Below are 20,008 nucleotides of genomic sequence, written 5' to 3' on the forward strand. Positions count from 1 at the left end.
GCATCACAGCTGCGTCTAACAAACAAAATTGCATCTAAGCATATCTTAATATAAACAGTATGCTATTTAGTATAGTGGTGTGTTGGTTGGGACAGGGTCATATGTGTATTGATCATATGTATTAGATTAAGGTTAGTATATGAACAATAGACAGCACGAGTCAACTGGTTGGACACACTTACTCATTCATTGAGTGGTACTGTACCTCCAGAAAGGGATACACCGCTATAAAAAGGGACAGATAGTACACAAACAGTGACCAAACTGATTCACATTTAACGAAGATATCACATGCTGGATAACAGAATTAACAGAATGTTATTCTGCTGCTTTGACGTTTGGTCTTGAAGAGATTTTTCAATCGCCGTCACAAACATTCAGTCCCATCGCTCAGAGTCCAGTTTCAGATGTATTGCATGGGATCAGAAAGGAGATTTTCGACCCGAAGAAGACGGCCCTGGAACAAAAACAACAGTGTTTGGATTTTCAGTGAGTTAAATTCAAGAGTGTTCGAGTTATTGCAAAAATGATTAGAAGGTTAACCACGAGGAAAATATTTCTTCAAAATTCACACAGTGACGTTATTTAATTGATAGACTTGTATGAACCCAGGAATAAATTTCAGATCACAGCATGACAATGAAATATACAGTAGCAGTCAAAGGTTTGTGCACCCTACTCTACTCATTCATACTCAGTTTTTTTTTTTTTTTTGTATTTTCTACATTGTAGAACAATACTTAAGACATGAAAACAATGAAATAACATCTGGAACATATATGGAATTATGTCGTAAACTAAAAAGTTTTCTGGGGGGGCAGAAGAAACACTTCAAGGACAATCTCAAAGTGCCCTTCAAAACCCTAAAAATTGATCTCAGCTCCTTGGAGTCGCTTGCTCAGGATCATCCAGCATGGCAAACAAAGCTCACCACTGGTGCACGTGCCACAGAGATGAAATGCATCACCGAGGCCCAGAAGAAACAAGCTGCGTGGAAGGCTCAAACTATCACCACCCGAACTCCAGCACCTACCCACATGTGCCCAACATCTGGGCGAAGCGTCAAAGCCCGGATTGGCCTCATCAGTCACCTCTAGACCCACAACCACCACACAACCAAATTGAAGTCATGGTCATCTTCGACCCCGAAGGACGAACATCATCATCATCAAACAAAAAAGTGTTAACTAAAATGTTTGATATTTTAGATTCTTCAAAGTATCCAGCTTTGATGACGCTTTGCACACTATTATCTTAACCATTTTCAGGAGGTAGTCATCTGGAATGTTTTTCAGATTTCATGTTAAAACTGTTAAAAATGTTATAATCACATTGTCTGTTATCACCCAAATGAGGATGGGTTCCCCTTTGAGTCTGGTTCCTCTCAAGGTTTCTACCTCATGTCGTCTGAGGGAGTTTTTCCTTGGCACCGTTGCCACAGGCTTGCTTATTGGGGATAGATTAGGGATAAAATTAGCTCATGTTTAAAGTCATTAAAATTCTGTAAAGCTGCTTTGCGACAATGTTTATTGTTAAAAGCGCTATACAAATAAACTTGACTTGATTTGACTTTTCAATTAACAGCTGTGTCTCGTCAAAAGGTAATCAGCGGACGCGTTCCTTGCCTTCTTAATGCATTTGAGATCAAACAGTAAATAGTAAATAATAAAAATACGATAGATAGATAAATAAATAGCCCTATTCCACACCACAAATGTAGTAATCCATACATCAAGAACCGTTCAACTAAGTAAAGAGAAACGACATCCATCATTACTTTAAGACATGAAGAAGTGACTTTTAATTCATTAAAATAAAGAAAAGACATGGAATTATACGGTGTGTCCAAGCTATTGACCGGTACTGTACATTGAAATTGAATCGAAGCCTGGCATCAGTAAAAGCACTGATGCAGTTCAGTTTGTCATTTAATTATTTAAGGCACAATCTAGGCTACCGTTATATTGCTAAAGTTGCTTGGTATAGGAAGTAAAACACTGAGATGCCAGATCCACTGAAAATATATTCTTTTAGATGTACACTCACTGTCCAATTTATTCGGTACATCTACTCGTTTATGCAGTTATTCAATCAGCCAATCAGCAGCGCAATGCATAAAATCATGTAGATACAATTCAAGAGCTTCAGTTCATGTTCACTTCACACATCAGAATGGGAAAAATTGTGATCTCAAAGTGTGACTTTCTTTCACTGTGGCATGGGTGTTGGTGCCAAATGGGCTGGTTTGAGTATTTCATAAATTGATGATCTCCTGCAACGTTCACACCCAACACACAGTACGTTTACATGCACATCCAAATCGAGCTGCTGTCGGTAATCGAGCAAAGGGTCCCAGCAGGGGTGCCAGAGAAATCCAATTCTACATGCACACAAGGAAATCGAGCTATTGTGTGAGGTACATTGTGCACCCGAGCCACAGGTGGCGCTACACGCCCCATCGTGTTGGTACACTTCCGGTTGTCGTCATGAAGAAGAGCTATGCAAGAGCAGTGTTGCCAGATATTGCTGACGTTTTCCAGCCCAAAATACGTTCAAAACCTGCCAAAATACACTTGAAAAGGCCCAATTGAGCAGGAAACCGCCCAATCTGGCAACACTGTTCAAGAGTATAAACAAAGTTATCAGTTCCGTGTTCACAAGAAGAGTGTTTGTAGTTTGTATGTACGAACAGAAGTGTTCCTAATAAAATGGCCACTAAGTTGAAGTTGATCTGTAATGGTGAACATATTAACTGTTAGCCTGCTAACATGCTAATAACTGACCAACTAATTGGAAATGGGTGCGTACATGCCCAGACACAAGTGTTCCTAATAAAGTGGCGGCTAAAGTGAAGTGTCATGCCGACCGAGGCTGTTGTGTTTCCCGCTTGTGGTCTCATCACTCGTCACTTCCGGAAGGGGCAGTGCTGAAGTAAGTAGCTCGACTACGTAGCTTGATAAGGTATACATGCACTAAGTAGTTCAGCAAAAATCGCATAATCTAGGTCGTGTAGCTCGATTACGAGAAATCAAGTGCGGTTCAATTTCAGCCTAGCTAAGGTGTTTCCATGCCATTTAGAACTTCGATTTCAGTCGAGCAACGGCAGAAATTCGATTTTCTCTATGTGCATGTAAACGCACTCACTGACGGTGCAAACAACAAAAAACATTGAGTGAGCGACAATTCTATGGTTGGAAACGCCTTGTTGATCGGAGAGGTCAGAGGAAAATAGCCAGATTGGTTTGAGCTTCCAGGAAGGATAGAGTAACTCATATAATCACTTAAAAATATGTTACATAAAATTGTAGGTTGTGCAGATTATCAGTTGTGTGGGTCAACCCTCACTGGCCACTTTATTAGGAGCACCCATCCACCTGAAGCTGTTTTATGCACTTCTCTAATCAGCCAATCAATTGACAGCAGCACGATGCATAAAATCATGCAGATACAAATCAAGAGCTTCAGTTAATGTTTACAATGTTCAAACATCAGAATTGCGATCTCAGTTTTTGTGAGACTTCCTTTCACTGTGGCATGGGTCTTGCTTTGAGCCAGATGGACTGGTTTGAGTATTTCCAAAGCTGCTGATCTCCTGGGGTTTTCACACACACCAGTCTCTCGAATTTACACAGACAGAATGGTGCGAAAAACAAAAAACAAACCTCAAGCGAGTGAGCGAGCGACAGTTCTGTGGGTGGAAACAAATGTCTTGTTGATAAGAGAGGTCAGAGGAAAACGGCCAAATTGGTTCCAGCTTCCAGGAAGGATATAGTAACTCAAATAATCACTCTTTACGACTGTGGTGCACAGAAAAGCATCTCAGCATGCACAAAACATTGAACTTTGAAGTGGACGAGCTCCAACAGCAGAAAACCACGTCAGATTCTTCTCCATTTTGCATTGTAAAAGTATATCTATCCTTGTTTTTCAAAAGGGGTCTGCGGTTAAAACTTGTACACCAATGACAGTGCCAAACAGTATGAATGGATGTGTGTTATGTTCACTATGAATAAATACGAATGTGGAACTCTCATAAAATATTTCAGAGATTCAAACCCTCCGAAAACATCTTCTGATCTACTCCTCGGTTATGAAGTAATCCGAGTAACAGTGCTTTAATTATTTATTTTGTGTCTGAAATTAAGCTGTTTTCGTGACGATCACCGTGGGTTATTTAGGTTCTCCCCAGAGCACAGCGTGTGCTACTGCCCTTCCCAGACTGTGAGTCAGAAGTATAGCCAACGTTTCATTCTGCCCATATGTGGGAATGACTAGGAACGTCATGATGGCTACAGTGGTTTCTGAGTTCAGCAGTGGTTGCATGACTCGATCGCTATCACTCTTGGACTCTCCATTCTGATTCACGACAAATGCTCCACTTAGTGGCCAAACAGTGCAATTACCTGGGGCAACACAACAGCTCCAGGAGGTTACAGTAACACACCATGTCACACTCATTGCCCTCCCAGTAATGGTTTTGTAGCGAGTCGATGGGTCTCATCCTCTCTCGTCCAGTGTCATGGCAGTTTCTATCCTTTATGATCTTTTTGTAGCAGGACCAGCGGTTCGATGGAATCGCATCTCCCATATGTAACCCGAGCAGGAGAATGATTGTGATGAATAATACTTTCATTTTGTGATCCTGCAAAGGAAAATAAATAAATCCTGGATTCCATTAATGGATTTTCATAATCAGATACACAAATAAAAGTCTGCAGACTTGTACAAAAGTTGGCAAATGGCCCTGATCATGCTATTGGTTCCAATTATGCTGCAAAATTGAAACATCCTTGTATGTACCCAGTGCTATACTATTTGATTTCCTAATACCCTAAAGTTAACAAATCATAGGGAGTGAGAGATTAATGAGACCAAGTGCACATTGTCCAGGCATCTGAATGAAGCAATAAGTAGGCTCTTCTGCTTCAAATAAGAAGGTGATGTAAACTCAGTGTTTCTAAAATTCACTTTACCTCGGCTTGTCAATGATCCAAGTGAGGTAAACACACTTTCTTTGTGGCAAAACTTGAAAATTTCAGCAGAATCAGAGCACTGCTTACAGAGGCAATTGAAATTTCATAAGTGACGTAAATGTTCACGGAAAATAGTCAAGGCCAAATGGCACATCTTAAAATTCTCAGTGATTCAGAAGTCTGTGTATTACACCTATATGAGGGTAAGTCAAAAAGTTCTAAGACAGATGTTATAATTTCAAAAAGTGTGGTTCAAAAGACATCCCCCCAGAATTCTACAAAGAAGGAATTCTCCAATGGAAACACCGCTTGCAGAAGTGTTTAGACTTAAATGGAGTATATGTAGAGACATAGCTTTGTTATTTTCATAAATAAAGATTTTTTTTTCAATTTGTCTTAGAACGTTTTGACTTCGTATATGCTATGCCTGTGTCACACATTGGCATTTCAGCCTTGCATCATCAAAGTCTTTTGTGTCCTGTCAGACGGTCTGTTCAGCGCCGATGGTCACGACCGTGGGCAACTAGCCCAGCTCGACTCTTACAGAGCTTGCTGCAGGTTTCACAGATGAATTCCATTGTTTGGCAAGGTCCATGTCTCTTACATCTTCTGTCAGACTCCTTTATCACCAGATCATTTTCAAGTTTTTTGGTGCCTTGGCGGACCTTGTGCCGCCAAGAAATATGATCTTGGGCAAGGTTCTCCCAATCACCTCCGATGTTGAATAATTTCAGGTCACGCTTGCAAACGTCGACGAAGCAAAGCTTTGGACGCCCCCTATCGCGTTTGACATCTGCATGCTGACTGTACAAAATTTGGTGGGAGAGACGAGAGTGGGCCATACGGGACATGTGACCCAATCAACGCAGCCTACATTGTTTCAGGATTGGATACAGGCTTGTGGTGCCACATATTTTGTGGATCTCCAAGTTTGGAACTTTATCCATCCATGTAACCCCACAGATCTTTCTGAGGCATCTAAGGTGGAAGCTGTTAAGTTTCCTTTCAATGTGCATGAGAAGCTCATGTCTAACTACCGTAGAGCAGAGTGGACAGTACGCAAGTTTGGTATATGCGCACTTTGGTATGGATTGTAAGATACTTGTCCCAAGCACGACTATTCAGTTTCCCGAACAGATAGGCAGGCTGGCCAATGCGCAAGTCAACTTCACGGTTTAGATTTCCAGAAGACGAGGCCGTAGAACCTAGGTAATGGAAGTCTTCGACCGTGTCGAGAGGGCTCTCATTGATGGTGATGTGAGGAAGGGGTGCATTAGTTGAGAAGGCAACCATCTTCTTCACACTAATCATTTGGCCAAATTTGTCATAGGTATTGCTGAATGCGTCACACATGCCTTGTAGCTCGGCTTTACTATGAGAGCAAAATGCGGTGTCATCAGCGAACATTAGTTCGCATATCAGGACTGTGCTGTTTTTTGACTTTGCCCTGAGGCGTGCAAGATTGAAAAGCTTGCCATCGCTTCTGGTGCTGAGGGCGATGCCTTCAGGGTTTGGAAAAGCGATATGAAGCAGGGTGGATAAGAAGATGCCAAACAGAGTTGGTGCCATCATGCATCCCTGTTTAACTCCGCAATTCACTGTGAAGGCTTCTGATAGGTCACCATCAAAATCTACGCAAGCAGACATTCCGTCATGAAATGCCTTGATGATAGCTAGGAGTTTAGGTGGACAGCCTAACTTGTGTAGTACCAGATACAGGCTTTCACGGCTGACTGAGTTGAAGGCTTTGGTTAAGTCTATGAAAACAGCCAGCAAAGGTTTGTTTTGCTCAATGCATTTCTCCTGAAGCAGACGGAGAGTGAAGACCATGTCAATGGTGGATCAATGCCTTCGGAAGCCGCACTGAGATTCAGGATAAATTCTGTCTGCAAGAACCTGTAATCTCTTCAGAATTACACTGGCGAAGAGTTTACCAACCAGACTGAGCAAAGCAATGGCTCTATAGTTGTCACAGACTTGTCTAGATGCCTTGTTCTTAAAGAGGGTCACCAGCTTTGCATCTTTGAGATCCTGTGGGACGTGGCCTTCACGCCAGCATGATAACAACAGGTCGAGGAGGTGTTCTTTCAAGACAGGGATGTCAAGTTTAAGAAGCTCTGGAGGTATACCATTACTCCCAGGTGCCTTGCCTCTTTTCATGTCCTTTAGAGCACTCTCAATTTCTTGCAAGGTGGGATCTTTGTCAAGGTATGTCAATTCCAGGAGTTGTTCTATGCAGTCCAGCGTGGATTCATTAAAAGGTACGGGGCTGCTGTAGAGAGAACTAAAGTGATCAACCCACTGTTTGAGTTGGTCGGGTTTCTCTAAGAAGATGTTACCATTGGAGTCTTTCAAAGGTGCAGTCAGTCGAGGTGATGGCCCTAGAACAAACTTCAGGGCTGCGTGGATACCTGCGATGTCACCACGGTCATCGCACCTCTGAACATTTTCACAAATGTTGTCCCAGAACTCCCTCTGTGTCTCTCTGAGAACGTGCTGTGCATTGGCACGAGCTTTTTTCATGGTTGCTTTATTCACTGGGTTGGGTGCTTTGACATAGGTCAGTCTGGAATTCCTCTTTTCATCCAAAACTGGACCGATCTTGTCTAGATTGGCCTGAAACCAATCTGGCCACTTCCTAGTTCGGAGACCGAACGTATCTTTCCCTACTTGCTGCAAGGTGTCACGCAGCTTTGACCACTTGTCGTCACAAGATGTTGTGTCATTGGCCAAAGGGGCATCAAGAGCCTCCAATAGGCCATCTCTAAATCGCTGAAGCAGTCCCAGATCACTCATGTTGTGGGTTTCCATTTTTGGGATGCGGCGCTTCTGGGGGGTATTGATCTTTGGTCTCATTGGCTTGGAGAGTCAGACTATGCACTGGATAAGAGCATGATCTGTTTCACAGTCAGCACCGTGCATCAATGCGGTGTGATGGATGCTTTGGAGCAACCATTGACGGGCTTGTATGAGGTCGAGTTGATGCCAGTGACTGGATCGGGGATGGTGCCAAGACACCTTCTTCATCTTATGGCCATTGAAATATGTGTTAGTCACACAGAGGTCTAATTCTGCACATAGCTCTAGCACTCTCTGACTGTTTTCATTTACCTTGCCTATGCCATGGATACCGATCTGACGGGGCCAAGAATCGTGATCAGCCCCAACTCTAGCATTGAAATCCCCGAGAATATACATGGGATGCTTCTGGGGAATGTTCACAAGGGTGTTTCAGAGGAGGTCATAGAAGGAATCCTTTACTTCATCAGGAGCCTGTAGAGTGGGTGCGTAGACGCTGATCAGATGGACCGGTCCCAAGCAGGTTTTGAGTTTCATTGTCATGAGTCTTTCATTTGTCGAAGTCAGGGTGTCGATTAAGGGTAAGAGGCTATTCTTGACAGCAAAGCCTACCCCATGGAGCCTTCGATCTTCAGCAGCTAGACCACGCCAGAAGACCATATATTCGTTTTTGCGGATGTATCCCGACTCAGCGAGGCGGGTTTCCGAGAGAGCGCAAATGTCGATGTTAAGTCTAGCGAGCTCTCTATCCAACTCAGCTGTTTTATGAGTTGGGGTTTGTGCACCGGGTAAGGTATTGAAGCCCGGGCAGAGTGTGCGCGCATTCCAGCACGCAATGTTTAATTTGTTGAATAATGTTTTTGTATGACTAGGAGAAAAGGGGTGACTGGTGACTTTTTAGCCCACATTTTCTAGGGCCTTCCCTTTGCTTGGGCGAGCAGGCCATCCCTAAATAGGGCTGCTCAGATGCATGACACCCTACCGAAGGACCCCTATCCAATCATTTGTAGTCCAGTGGCTGACGGTGTCAAGCCCTCAGTGCGAACACCTAGGCAGAATATAGTAGTGATAGCTTGCCCTAGGACTGTCACCACTCTTTCCTCCATCCATCAGCGGGCAGAAGGCAGAAAAGATCCGACATCCTGTCCAAGTTGGATGGCCGCATTCGTTGGCCGAACCGGCATGCAATACAAGATCTGGAGTGCCCTAACCGACACGAAGGGCCGGGTGCAGTTCATTCACCCTCAGTTGAGACCGTTGACCATCTAGTATTTAACCCTTAGTCAAGTAGCTGGGTTGTTTGTGTGTGCCACCGTTGGCCAGGAAATAGAACCAGCTCATCTGCCAACACTACACAATCCACCTCACTGAGCCAAAACTAGGCTAAACTAAATGTACTATTTGACCCATAGTTGGAGCCCTTACAGGTGCTGCCACTCCAGGCCAGAGCGGGCCTCGGAGTAGTGATAGCTAAGGGGTCACTCCACACACCCCACAACCAAATCATGGCCCTATCACCGGTTGCAGTTTAACGTCATACCCACATCTGTGGAGACTGACATTCAACATACAGCTTGAATCTTACGACACATTTAAACTATCAACTGTTAGTAGTCCAACCAACAGGAAATTTAGAGGCAAAAACTATGAACAGTTCCTAGCTGGTCCTGTATCTGCATGCAACATGGCGTATGGCCAAATGGGAGGCTTTGGGTGACTGTGGTCACCTGGAAATAGATCAGAAAAAAATCATTATGTTACCCAAGCCAGTCCTAGATGAACACTATTAGGACATATTGTGCTTTTGGTGATAATTATCTTACATGATCCAATAGTGTTTCTCAACCACTGGGCCACGGCGCATTAGTGGGCTGTGAAGTGCCATCTAGTGGGCTGCAAATTTTTTTCCAAGTTGATGCTAATTACCTCGCCCGCTACGGAGTAAGCGGGGCAAGGTATTGTTTTCGGTCGGATTTCTTTGGGTTTTTTTTGTGAACGATATTATGGGAAAACAGATGGATAAATCTTCATGAAATTTTCAGGATAGATGGGCATTGGTCTCAAATAGAACCTCCAACACTTTGAGGGTCATCCGGTCGAGGTCACCAAAAAGGTCAAAATTGTTTTTGTTGTGTCTACTGCCTCATATAGAGGCGCTAGCCACTACGTCATCGTGCTGTAAGAATGTAAGAGTGTAATAGTCGCACACGGCGCATGCGCATACACGTATTCCGATTAAAATGGTAGGTGAGTGTATACAATTCAGTTCACTATTCAAAAGAAATGGACTAGACTAAAGAAATCGCTTTCAGACATGTTTATACTTATTACAGAGGGAAAGTGCGTTCCACTGAGCTCTAGCACCGGGCCATTTCTGGGAAATAAGAGTTCCGGTTATGGTGACTAGGCGTGTGTACATCACCCTCGGTTTGGAGGTTTCAGTTTTGAAAACTGTAAGAGGTAAGAGTAGAATAATATAAAGTATAGACACTTGGTATATTTTACTTCTGTGATTTTTAAATTGTTAATTTTTGGATTACACTTCATTTTTGCGCCTCAGAGTAAATATATATGCTATATTTACTGTATGGACATGGGATCAGAAAACAATTTTATTTCTAAGCAGTAGCCACATGGACCTATAGGGTACCTATTTTTTTCACGATATCTTCCTTCATATTCATCATAAGTGCTACTGGGCGAGGTTTGTTTTGCCTGGCAACACTTGTTTTTACTTGTAGAATTACAATTGTTGGGTTGCATCCGATGTCACATCCACCTCGTTAAGCTACGGTCACACGACAGCTCGCGATGCTTTGCAATGGGTTATCAATGAAAATGAGGCATTTTGGTGGCGATGCATGGCGATATACAGGTGAGCTAAAAGTTGTGGTCACACAGCAGGTGAACATTTGACTGTCATGCCTTTGCGCACTTGAGTCTGGCGCAGCTTGAGAGACTGTGTGTGCTCATGGAGCGTGGGGTGCACATTCTTGGGACCCGGTCATTATGGGAAACACCTGATACTGATTTGAGCACAATCAGCAGATACAGACGCTGTTTTCACAGAAGTGTTGCGAAGTATCATCATTATCATTGTCACATTTGTTTTGAGCCATGTTTATAACGCTGTTTAAATATTCTGCTTTATGATTCTGCTTTCGTTTGTGTTTTGTTTTTATAAATATCACGCCTGCTAATAAACACTCTTCCTGCACTTAGATCCGTCTACCGCCGTCTATCTTGTCGTGTCCTGATCCCCAGATCTTTAACCCAGCCACATATAAAAAGTTGTTATCCTCCGTGCTCTTCCAGGTTTTCATTTATTTGTCTGTGTAGAACGATATCTGCAGCACCAGGTAGTTTGAGATGTCGGGGAACTCAGTGGATGGATAATTTTCCAACTCGTATGAGAAATCTTTCTTTGTTAGCGTGTAAGAATCTAATCCCACTGAGTGGTTTCTATATCCACTTCTTTTGAGTGCACTTCTTGGTTTTAATAACTTGCTTGTTTGCTGAACACAAACATAACAATAAATTCTTGTGTTAATGGACCAGACTCCACTTTTGAATCATTAATCCCTTTTGACTGAGAATGACCTGCATGCATGGTTTGGCTTCTGGGACATCCATACAGTTTTAAATGCAATACCGACAATTAAAAACAGTTTGTTTGTATTGCATTTATTTAATTCCTGTGCTCCCATCTGTAACAGGGAGTGATGTCACATCCCATTAATACACTTGATAGTAAATTATTAGATTCTAATAGAATAGATGAGTCAAAATAATGAGGGGTCTTTTTAATGGGCCCCGACTCATTACACGTATGAATAGGTGGGCCTCGAAATAGAAAAGGTTGAGAACTCCTCCTCTAATAGGAGCTTAGACATGACTTTTTTTGGAGTAGGACCAATAATGTGACCAGGGCCAAATTCATCATCAGGAATATTATTATTATCATTATTATTATTATTATTATTATGAACAATGATTTGTCATTCATCAGAGATCATCAAGGAAATACAATGTCGATGTTAAAGGAGAATTGAAGTCATTTTTAAACTTGCTTTATTTCTTAATTAAATTGTTATTCAATTACATTTTCGGTTTTAGTAACCTAAAATTGTGATTCGTATTGGCAACTAATTGCAATTAAATATCATACTTATTGGCCTGTTTGGTTTTTACCCATGCTGAATTTAGTTCGTTTGGTCCACGGCAGGCGTCGCTTATCCGCGCGATCTTCACGAGACTTGTGCGAGACTTCGAAACGTGAAGAAGTGTCAGCCAGGTGTCAGTGCCACCACTTTGAAAACTGTTTTCCAAACGTTTTCTAATATTGCACAAAAATGAGTTCAAATGACGATTACTGCCTACTTTTAAAAACTTTCCTGATTGCTCTCAAAACAAACAAAACTTCCGGCTTGATTACATCAGCATTCGAAAGAGGGCACGCGCGTCTTTTGACAACGTTGGCAGATGTTGGTCACTTTGATTTCCGTTGTACGTTTTACTTCTGTCCTACGATGTCTCGCACAGGTCTCAACGAATCTCGTTTACGGCCATTGCTTTGACATATGGACTGATATATTACAGAGCATATTTCAAACACTCATAACTTGCTATAGCAGTGACAAAATAGCGATCAAACATGCATTCCGATATTTAATAAAATGAGATAAATAGAATTTTGATAATAAAAAAAATTGCCTTCAGTTCTCCTTTAAAAATAAACATAAATATGACTTAAATAAAATTTAGCTGGCCAAAAAAAAAAAAAAAATCAGCTGACTTTGCTGATACAGTCTGTTATGGATGACACATTATATTTGCAGAACTCTTCAGAATTTAACATCATCCTCATGAGTACTCATAAGCAAGCATTCACAGCTTCAGCTTCATTAGGAACGAGGAATCAGAGCTAAACAAATCTTTTTGAAGTCCCGTGTGAATAAAAAGCTGATTCCATGGTAATTAATTACCTTCAGCAAAACACTTACTGAACAAATAAGCATTAATGAAAACATCCTGAAGATTCAGTATTTTCACACAACCCTAATCTTTCTATCTGTTGTGCAGTGCAAAGTCTAGCATCAGCTTGTGTGTGTGTGTGTGTGTGTGTGCGCTCGCTCACCCGCATGGAGTGCTGAGATATGGAATGTCACAATAGGATGAATTTGGATTCAACATTTACACAGCAAGCTCCTTATATCAGTCCTTTCTGTGACAGTCTCCTCCCACCTCCCTTTTTCTTTCTCGCCACTTACTTTGTACAACTAACCACATCCCACATACCTCCACAATGCTACCATTCATTTATTCTCATTCATACCCCAACATTGTTGAATTCCAATCTGATTGGTCAGAAAGTGATTAATTCTCTATACCAGCAGCTCTGACAGTAGTGCAGCTACAAATCACAGTTTTATGCTCTTTTAAAGCTCTTGTTCTAATACATTCTCATTCCTGTAGTAAGAAATTGCACAGGAGTGCACATAAACAGTTTAATTTACAGAAAAGTATGTAATCATGATCTGATAAAGTTTTCTAGAAGATGTTTATTTATGGAAGGAGTCTCCAGTGTCAGAAGTAAAGCTGTGACTTTCAGCTTTCTGATATCTTGAGGACAGAGGAGTTTACAGTTTTGTGGTTTCTCAGTGACACAACAAGCTGCATTTTTATGTCTCAAGAAGAGGGAAAAAAGCAAGGCTGGTGAAGGAACGACCGTTTATAGCTGCTTTAACGGAAATGATAACAGGAACTGACTTGTGTTTATGCACGTTCCACACCATTAAACGTGTTCTATTCCCTTCTAGCGGGTTTCATTCATTTGATTCGATCGCGTGCAATATTGTTAGCATATCACTTATCCTACGTATATTACGTCACTCTACCCAATGGAGAACGAGCGTTGAATATGGTTTACGATATTGCATGGTTTTCAAGACAACATGATGTCACATGTCGGAGATGTAAAACTTCCATACTAGCAAGCGACTGTGACAATTTGTAAACAAACATGGCCACCAGGTTTGCTTCATTAAATATGGAAGATTTCGAGAGAATTTTGAAAGAGAAAGATGCGTCAAACACCCAAAAGTAGTGTATAATAATAAAAATAATAATAATATTGGCTGGCTTTTTTTCATGGTCTATCAGATATATTCCATTCAGCTACTCATCTTCAACTCATTCAGTATCATGCTAGCTGAATGGAATATATCTGATATACCACTCAACGCCAGCCAATATTATTTAAATATTAGCTGAGATGAAGTGGAGATTATTATTCACTGAGCCCGAGGCAGATAATTGTTTTAGTATAAATACACGTGATTATTTAAAAATAAAAAATTGTATTTAAAAAATACTTTATTTCAAACTTCAAAAGTGGCATGCAAGTGTAATAAAGGCGCGGCGTGACACGGCGCTGCGCAGACTTGTGTCACTTATTTACGCCGAGCCGCATAAAATCCTTTGTTTTGAAATCGACAAAATAAATCACAAGCCTACCTGACCTTTGAATAGTTTTAGACCAAACTTTGGATCATCTTTAGTGCTTTTAGGAACACCATTTTCTTTCATACTTTGTAATTATTCCTCACTTACGGTGACGAAGCGATTGACCGCCATTTTGCCCAGTCGCTTGAGGTGATTATCGAGAAATAGTCAGAATCTCTCGACCAATCAGCGCACACGATTTTCTATAATCACCTGCGTATTTATACTAATTACATTTATTCAATTGCCAGACATTTAGAACCAACATGACCTTAATTCAGCTGGAGGTAAGGGTCTTACTCAACGACCCAACAGTGGCAGCTTGTGGTACCGGTACCAGTCCGCTGCTAATTTATACACCTAATTCCTGAACCTGAATTTAATCTGATTAGAGCTTCTGTCCAAATAATATTATTCTAATCCCTGTTGCCAAAATGGTGGCAATCATCTCTGCGTCTACTGTTGCTTCATGGCTTCATAAAGAAATTTAAACCTCGAACGAAAAGTGTGTGAGTTTGAGACGTGTTTGTGTGTATACTACATGTTGCGAGACCAGCACAAGCACACGTTATGCCAGATTTAGCTCTTGAAAACAAAAAGGAAATATAGAGGCTTCAAATGCAGCACTTGCAGCATGAAAATGTGCTGAACCTCAGTGTGTTTGTGCTATGGCTCATGTGTGTCATTTCCAACGAACTGTTCCTGTTTGGAAAAAGACAAACTTTAATGCTGTTTTTTCTCTTATTACATGTACTATAAGTAAATGTAATAAGAGAAAAAACAGCATTAAAGTTTGTCTTTTTCCAAACAGGAACAGTTCGTTGGAAATGACACACATGAGCCATAGCACAAACACACTGAGGTTCAGCACATTTTCATGCTGCAAGTGCTGCATTTGAAGCCTCTATATTTCCTTTTTGTTTTCAAGAGCTAAATCTGGCATAACGTGTGCTTGTGCTGGTCTCGCAACAGTCCTATGCTTGGACACTATGAATGAGTGTGTCAAAACTTTTGACTAGTACTGTATTTATTTATTTATTGATTCATTCGACATAATTTTTTATCCACAATTACATATATGTGAGTGTAGAAGTCAGAGCGGGTGGGTGGAGCACAGAAGTATGGCAGGCCAGAACTGAGTTCCAAAAACTCTTTTTATTTGCACTTTTCAGTAGCAAACGTACACTCTCCCAGCCACACGCATACACACACACATAAGTCATCTGGTTCGGGAGAGAGCCCACTTCCTCTGTTCTCTCTCTCCTTATATAGGGCGTGGTTGCTGGGAAGACACACAAACACAGGTTAATTCACATCAGGTGTAATGATTCTGCCACTTACCTTCCCTGACTCCGCCCTCCAGTCACAGACCGATGCTTGACCATGCCCCCACTGCCACATACCCCCACCGCCCGACTCAGGCCAGGCAGCTGTCTGGCCCGCAGCCGACTCCCCCCTCCGATGGGAGAGGAAGTCCACCACGACTATCTGCGCCCCCGGCCTGTGGACCACCTTGAAGTTAAAGTGTTGGAGTGTCAGATACCAACTGGTGATCCGCGTGTTGGCATCCTTCATGTGGTGGAGCCACTGGAGGGGCGCATGGTCCAAACAGAGGGTGAAAGGGCGTCCCAGCAGGTAGTACCGGAGGGCGAGGACCGCCCACTTGATGGCCAGGCACTCCTTCTCTATGGTGCTGTAGCGCCCCTCATGCACTGACAGCTTCCAACTTATGTACAGCACTGGGCGATCCTCCCCCTCCACCTCCTGGGACAAAACAGCCCCCAACCCTCTGTCTGATGCGTCCGTCTGCAATATAAAAGGGAGAGAAAAGTCAGGGGAGTGTAACAGTGGCCCCCCACACAATGCAGCCTTTACCTCAGAAAAAGCCCACTGGCATTGCTTCATCCACTGGACCGGATCTGGTGCCCCCTTTTTAGTCAGATCAGTCAGCGGGCTGGTGACGTCCGAATAATTAGGTATAAACCTACGATAATAGCCAGCCAGCCCCAGGAACTGTCTCACCCCCTTTTTGGTCTTGGGCCTCGGGCAGGCCGCAATCGCTGCCGTCTTGTTAATTTGGGGACGCACCTGCCCATTGCCCAAGTGGAAGCCCAGATACCGTACTTCCACCCGCCCAATTGCACACTTCTTCGGGTTGGCTGTGAGACCTGCCCGCCTCAGCAACCTAAGGACGGCCCTCAGGTGTTGTAGGTGCCGCGGCCAGTCATTACTATAAATAATGATGTCGTCAAGGTACGCGGCCGCATAGGTGGCATGGGGGCGGAGGACCCTATCCATCAGCCACTGAAATGTAGCGGGCGCCCCAAACAGCCTAAAAGGAAGTGTGACAAACTGGTGTAAGCCGAACGGTGTGGAAAAGGCCATTTTTTCTTGGGATAATGGAGTCAAGGGGATCTGCCAATAACCCTTTGTCAAATCCAGTGTCGAGTAAAAGCGAGCCATGCCTAGTCGATCGAGCAACTCATCAATACTAGGCATTGGGTACGTGTCAAATTTAGACACCACGTTGACTTTTCTATAGTCTACACAGAACCAAACCAACCCGTCGGCCTTGGGTACCAAGACCACCGGGCTGCTCCAGTCGCTGTGGGACTCCTCGACGATGCCCATTTTGAGCATGGCCTCGAGTTCTTCCCGAACCACTTTTTTCTTGTGTTCGGGTAGTCTGTAAGGGCGGCTACGCACTACCACCCCTGGGGGCGTCTCAGTGTGGTGCTCTATGAGGTTGGTGTGGCCGGGCAGGGGCGAGAACACGTCCGAAAATTCGGTCTGCAACTGGGCAACCTCCGCGAGTTGGGTCAGGGAGAGGTGGTCTCCACAGGGGACCGGAGAGGTATGCGATGTCAATGCTCCCTTTTGAACCTCCAGCCCCAGCTCCGCCTTCTCCGGAACCACTGACACCAACGCCACGGGGACCTCCTCATTCCAGAGTTTGAGCAGATTGAGGTGGTAAATCTGTAGTGCCCCACCCCTGTCCGTTCACCTCACCTCGTAGTCGACGTCCCCGACTCGCCGTGTGACCTCAAAGGGTCCTTGCCACTTGGTGACCAATTTGGAGCTCGATGTGGGCAACAGTACGAGTACTTTATCTCCCAGTGTGAACTCCCTAAGGCACGTACCCTTGTCGTACAGGCAGGTTTGCCGCTCTTTGGCCTGCCGCAAATTCTCCTGGGTTAGGTGTGTGAGTGTGTGGAGTTTTGCGTGCAGGTCAATAACGTATTGAATTTCATTTTTACTTGGTGAAGGTCCCTCCTCCCAATTTTCTCGCAGCACGTCTAAAATGCTGTGCGGCTTACGCCCATATAACAATTCGAATGGGGAGAACCCCGTGGAGGCTTGTGGGACCTCTCGCACTGCAAACAACAAGGGTTCGAGTCATTTATCCCAATTATGTGCGTCCTCGCTTACGAATTTCTTAATTATATTTTTGAGGGTGCGATTGAATCGTTCGACTAAACCGTCCGTTTGTGGGTGATAAACGCTAGTGCGGATTGGCTTAATACCTAATAACCCATAAAGTTTGTTCAGTGTTCGTGACATAAACGAGGTGCCTTGATCAGTCAGAATCTCTTTGGGGATTCCAACTCGGGAGATAACGCGGAAGAGCGCTTCTGCAATACTGCGTGCTGAGATATTGCGAAGAGGCACTGCTTCTAGGTATCGCGTTGCATAGTCCACTAGAACTAATATAAAGCTGTACCCTCGTGTTGACCGATCTAATGGCCCGACAAGATCCATCCCAATCCTTTCAAATGGGGTCTCGATTAATGGGAGAGGGCTCAAAGGCGCTTTTGGAATGGCCGCTGGATTTACTAACTGGCATTCGCGGCATGCCGTACACTACCTATGGACATCGCCGCGAATCCCAGGCCAATAGAACCAGACCATTATTCGGGCTAGTGTTTTATCCTGCCCTAAGTGTCCAGCCATGGGATTAAAGTGAGCCACCTGGAATACCAATTCCCGGCGGCTTTTTGGAATCAAGAGCTGCGTGATTTGTTCTTTAGTCTGAGTGTCCTGCGTCACTCGGTATAATCTATCCTTCATAATTGAAAAATAGGGGAAGGACGGGGTGGCATTTGGCTGGAGCATTTGACCATCGATTACTCTCACTTGGTCAAACGCATGCCGCAGAGTCTCGTCTCGCGATTGCTCTAACGGAAAATCCGCGAGGGATTCCCCTAGAGAGGGAGGAGGAGCCGGCGGCTCCTCACTCTGACGTGGAGATGACGTAGACAGCTCTGTGACAGCTGCTCCTGCCAATGCGACACTGGGACCTCCCCCTGCTGAACTATGGCAGGACCCACTCTTTACTAAATGACTCATTAACTCCCCGAATCCCGGCCAATCAGTCCCCAAAATTATTGAGTGGGTGAGGCGAGGATTAACCGCCACCTTTACTCTAAATTTTTCCCCTCTGAAAAAAATGTGGACCGACACTAAAGGGTAGCTGTGAACATCCCTGTGCACACACAACACCTTCACCCCCTGTGCTCCCCCAAATGCCTTGTCTTGCACCAGGCTTTGGTGAATTGAGGTCTGATTACAGCCAGAGTCCACCAACGCCTGATATGTATCCCTTTGGATACTCACCTGTATGCGATATGCTCCGGCCCGATCGAGGGCTGCTCCTGGAGCGTCGGGGATCTGGACCACCGCGCCCACCTCCTTTGCCGAGCATTGATGCTGGAGGTGCCCTGGCTCCCCGCAGCGCCAGCAAACCGGCCCGGGCTTTCTCTCTGCACCGGTACTCTGGGGCTCACTCACCTGAGGGGGGGTGGGGGGAGAGACAGACACAGAAGTGGGAAATGGGAGGACACCGTGGGTGCGGCGGACTGGTTGTGAGGGAGCCGGCCCCCGCCTCCGCGGTGGGGGAACGGGGCGAGGACGAGACACAGAAGGGGAGGGAGAGAGAGAGAGAGGAGAGAAGCGAAGAGGGGATCTGTGATCCTGCCATGGGAACAGCTGCCAAATGATCCTCTGCCAACTCGATGGCCTGATCCAGCGACGCCGGGCGATGGCACTGGACCCACTCCGCCGTTTCTTTGGGAAGTTGCGCGATGAACTGGTCCAGTGCCAGCAGGTCGACGACTCCCTCGGCGTCGCAGTTGTCAGCCCTCAGCCACCGCCTGCAGGCGTCCCGGAGTTGCTGGCCAAACGCGAACGGGCGGCCGACCTCCTCTAGGTGCAAAGCGTGGAAGCGCTGACGATGTTGTTCGGGGGTGTGCCCCACACGCTGGAGGATGGCCTGATGCAGGTCCGCATAGACCATCCGGCTGTCGGCGGGGAGCTGTAGTGCGGCCAGCTGTGCCTCGCCCATTAGCAGGGGGAGGAGGCGCGCCGCGCGCTGTTCCACCGGCCACCCCGAGGCCTCTGCTGCTTGTTCAAATAGCGTGAGGAAGGCCTTGGGGTCGTCGTGCGGGCCCATCTTCATTAGGGTGAGGTGGAGTGGGCCCGCAGCGGTGGAGATGGTGGACCCCGCCGACGCGAGGAGGTGCCAGAATGCCTGACGATCTTCCTGTTGCACCAGCACCAGGGCCTCGAACCGTTGTTCTTGCTCCTTTCGGAGGGCGAGCAGTGCCTGGTGCTGGCTCTGTTGGGCCGTGGTGAGGGTGTGGATCAGGTCTGCGAAGGGGAAGGACTCCATGGGGCTGTTCTCCTCTGTGCTTGGATCCCGGGTTTCAGCACCACTGTAGAAGTCAGAGCTGGTG

General features: G+C 44.8%; 1 protein-coding gene across 1 annotated transcript; it reads right to left on the bottom strand.

Moving 5' to 3' along the window:
- Window positions 1-390: 390 nt before the first annotated feature.
- LOC132888790 (scrapie-responsive protein 1-like) lies at window positions 391-4,633 on the bottom strand. The gene is made up of 2 exons (XM_060924883.1): window positions 4,404-4,633; window positions 391-457 (listed from the first exon to the last, which is right to left on the bottom strand). Exons 1-2 carry the CDS (start codon window positions 4,631-4,633, stop codon window positions 391-393), a joined length of 297 nt encoding a protein of 98 aa, XP_060780866.1.
- Between the last annotated feature and the right edge of the window lie 15,375 nt (window positions 4,634-20,008).

This window comes from Neoarius graeffei, chromosome 7 (assembly GCF_027579695.1).
Source record: "Neoarius graeffei isolate fNeoGra1 chromosome 7, fNeoGra1.pri, whole genome shotgun sequence".
In the NCBI taxonomy this organism is placed as follows: domain Eukaryota; kingdom Metazoa; phylum Chordata; class Actinopteri; order Siluriformes; family Ariidae; genus Neoarius; species Neoarius graeffei.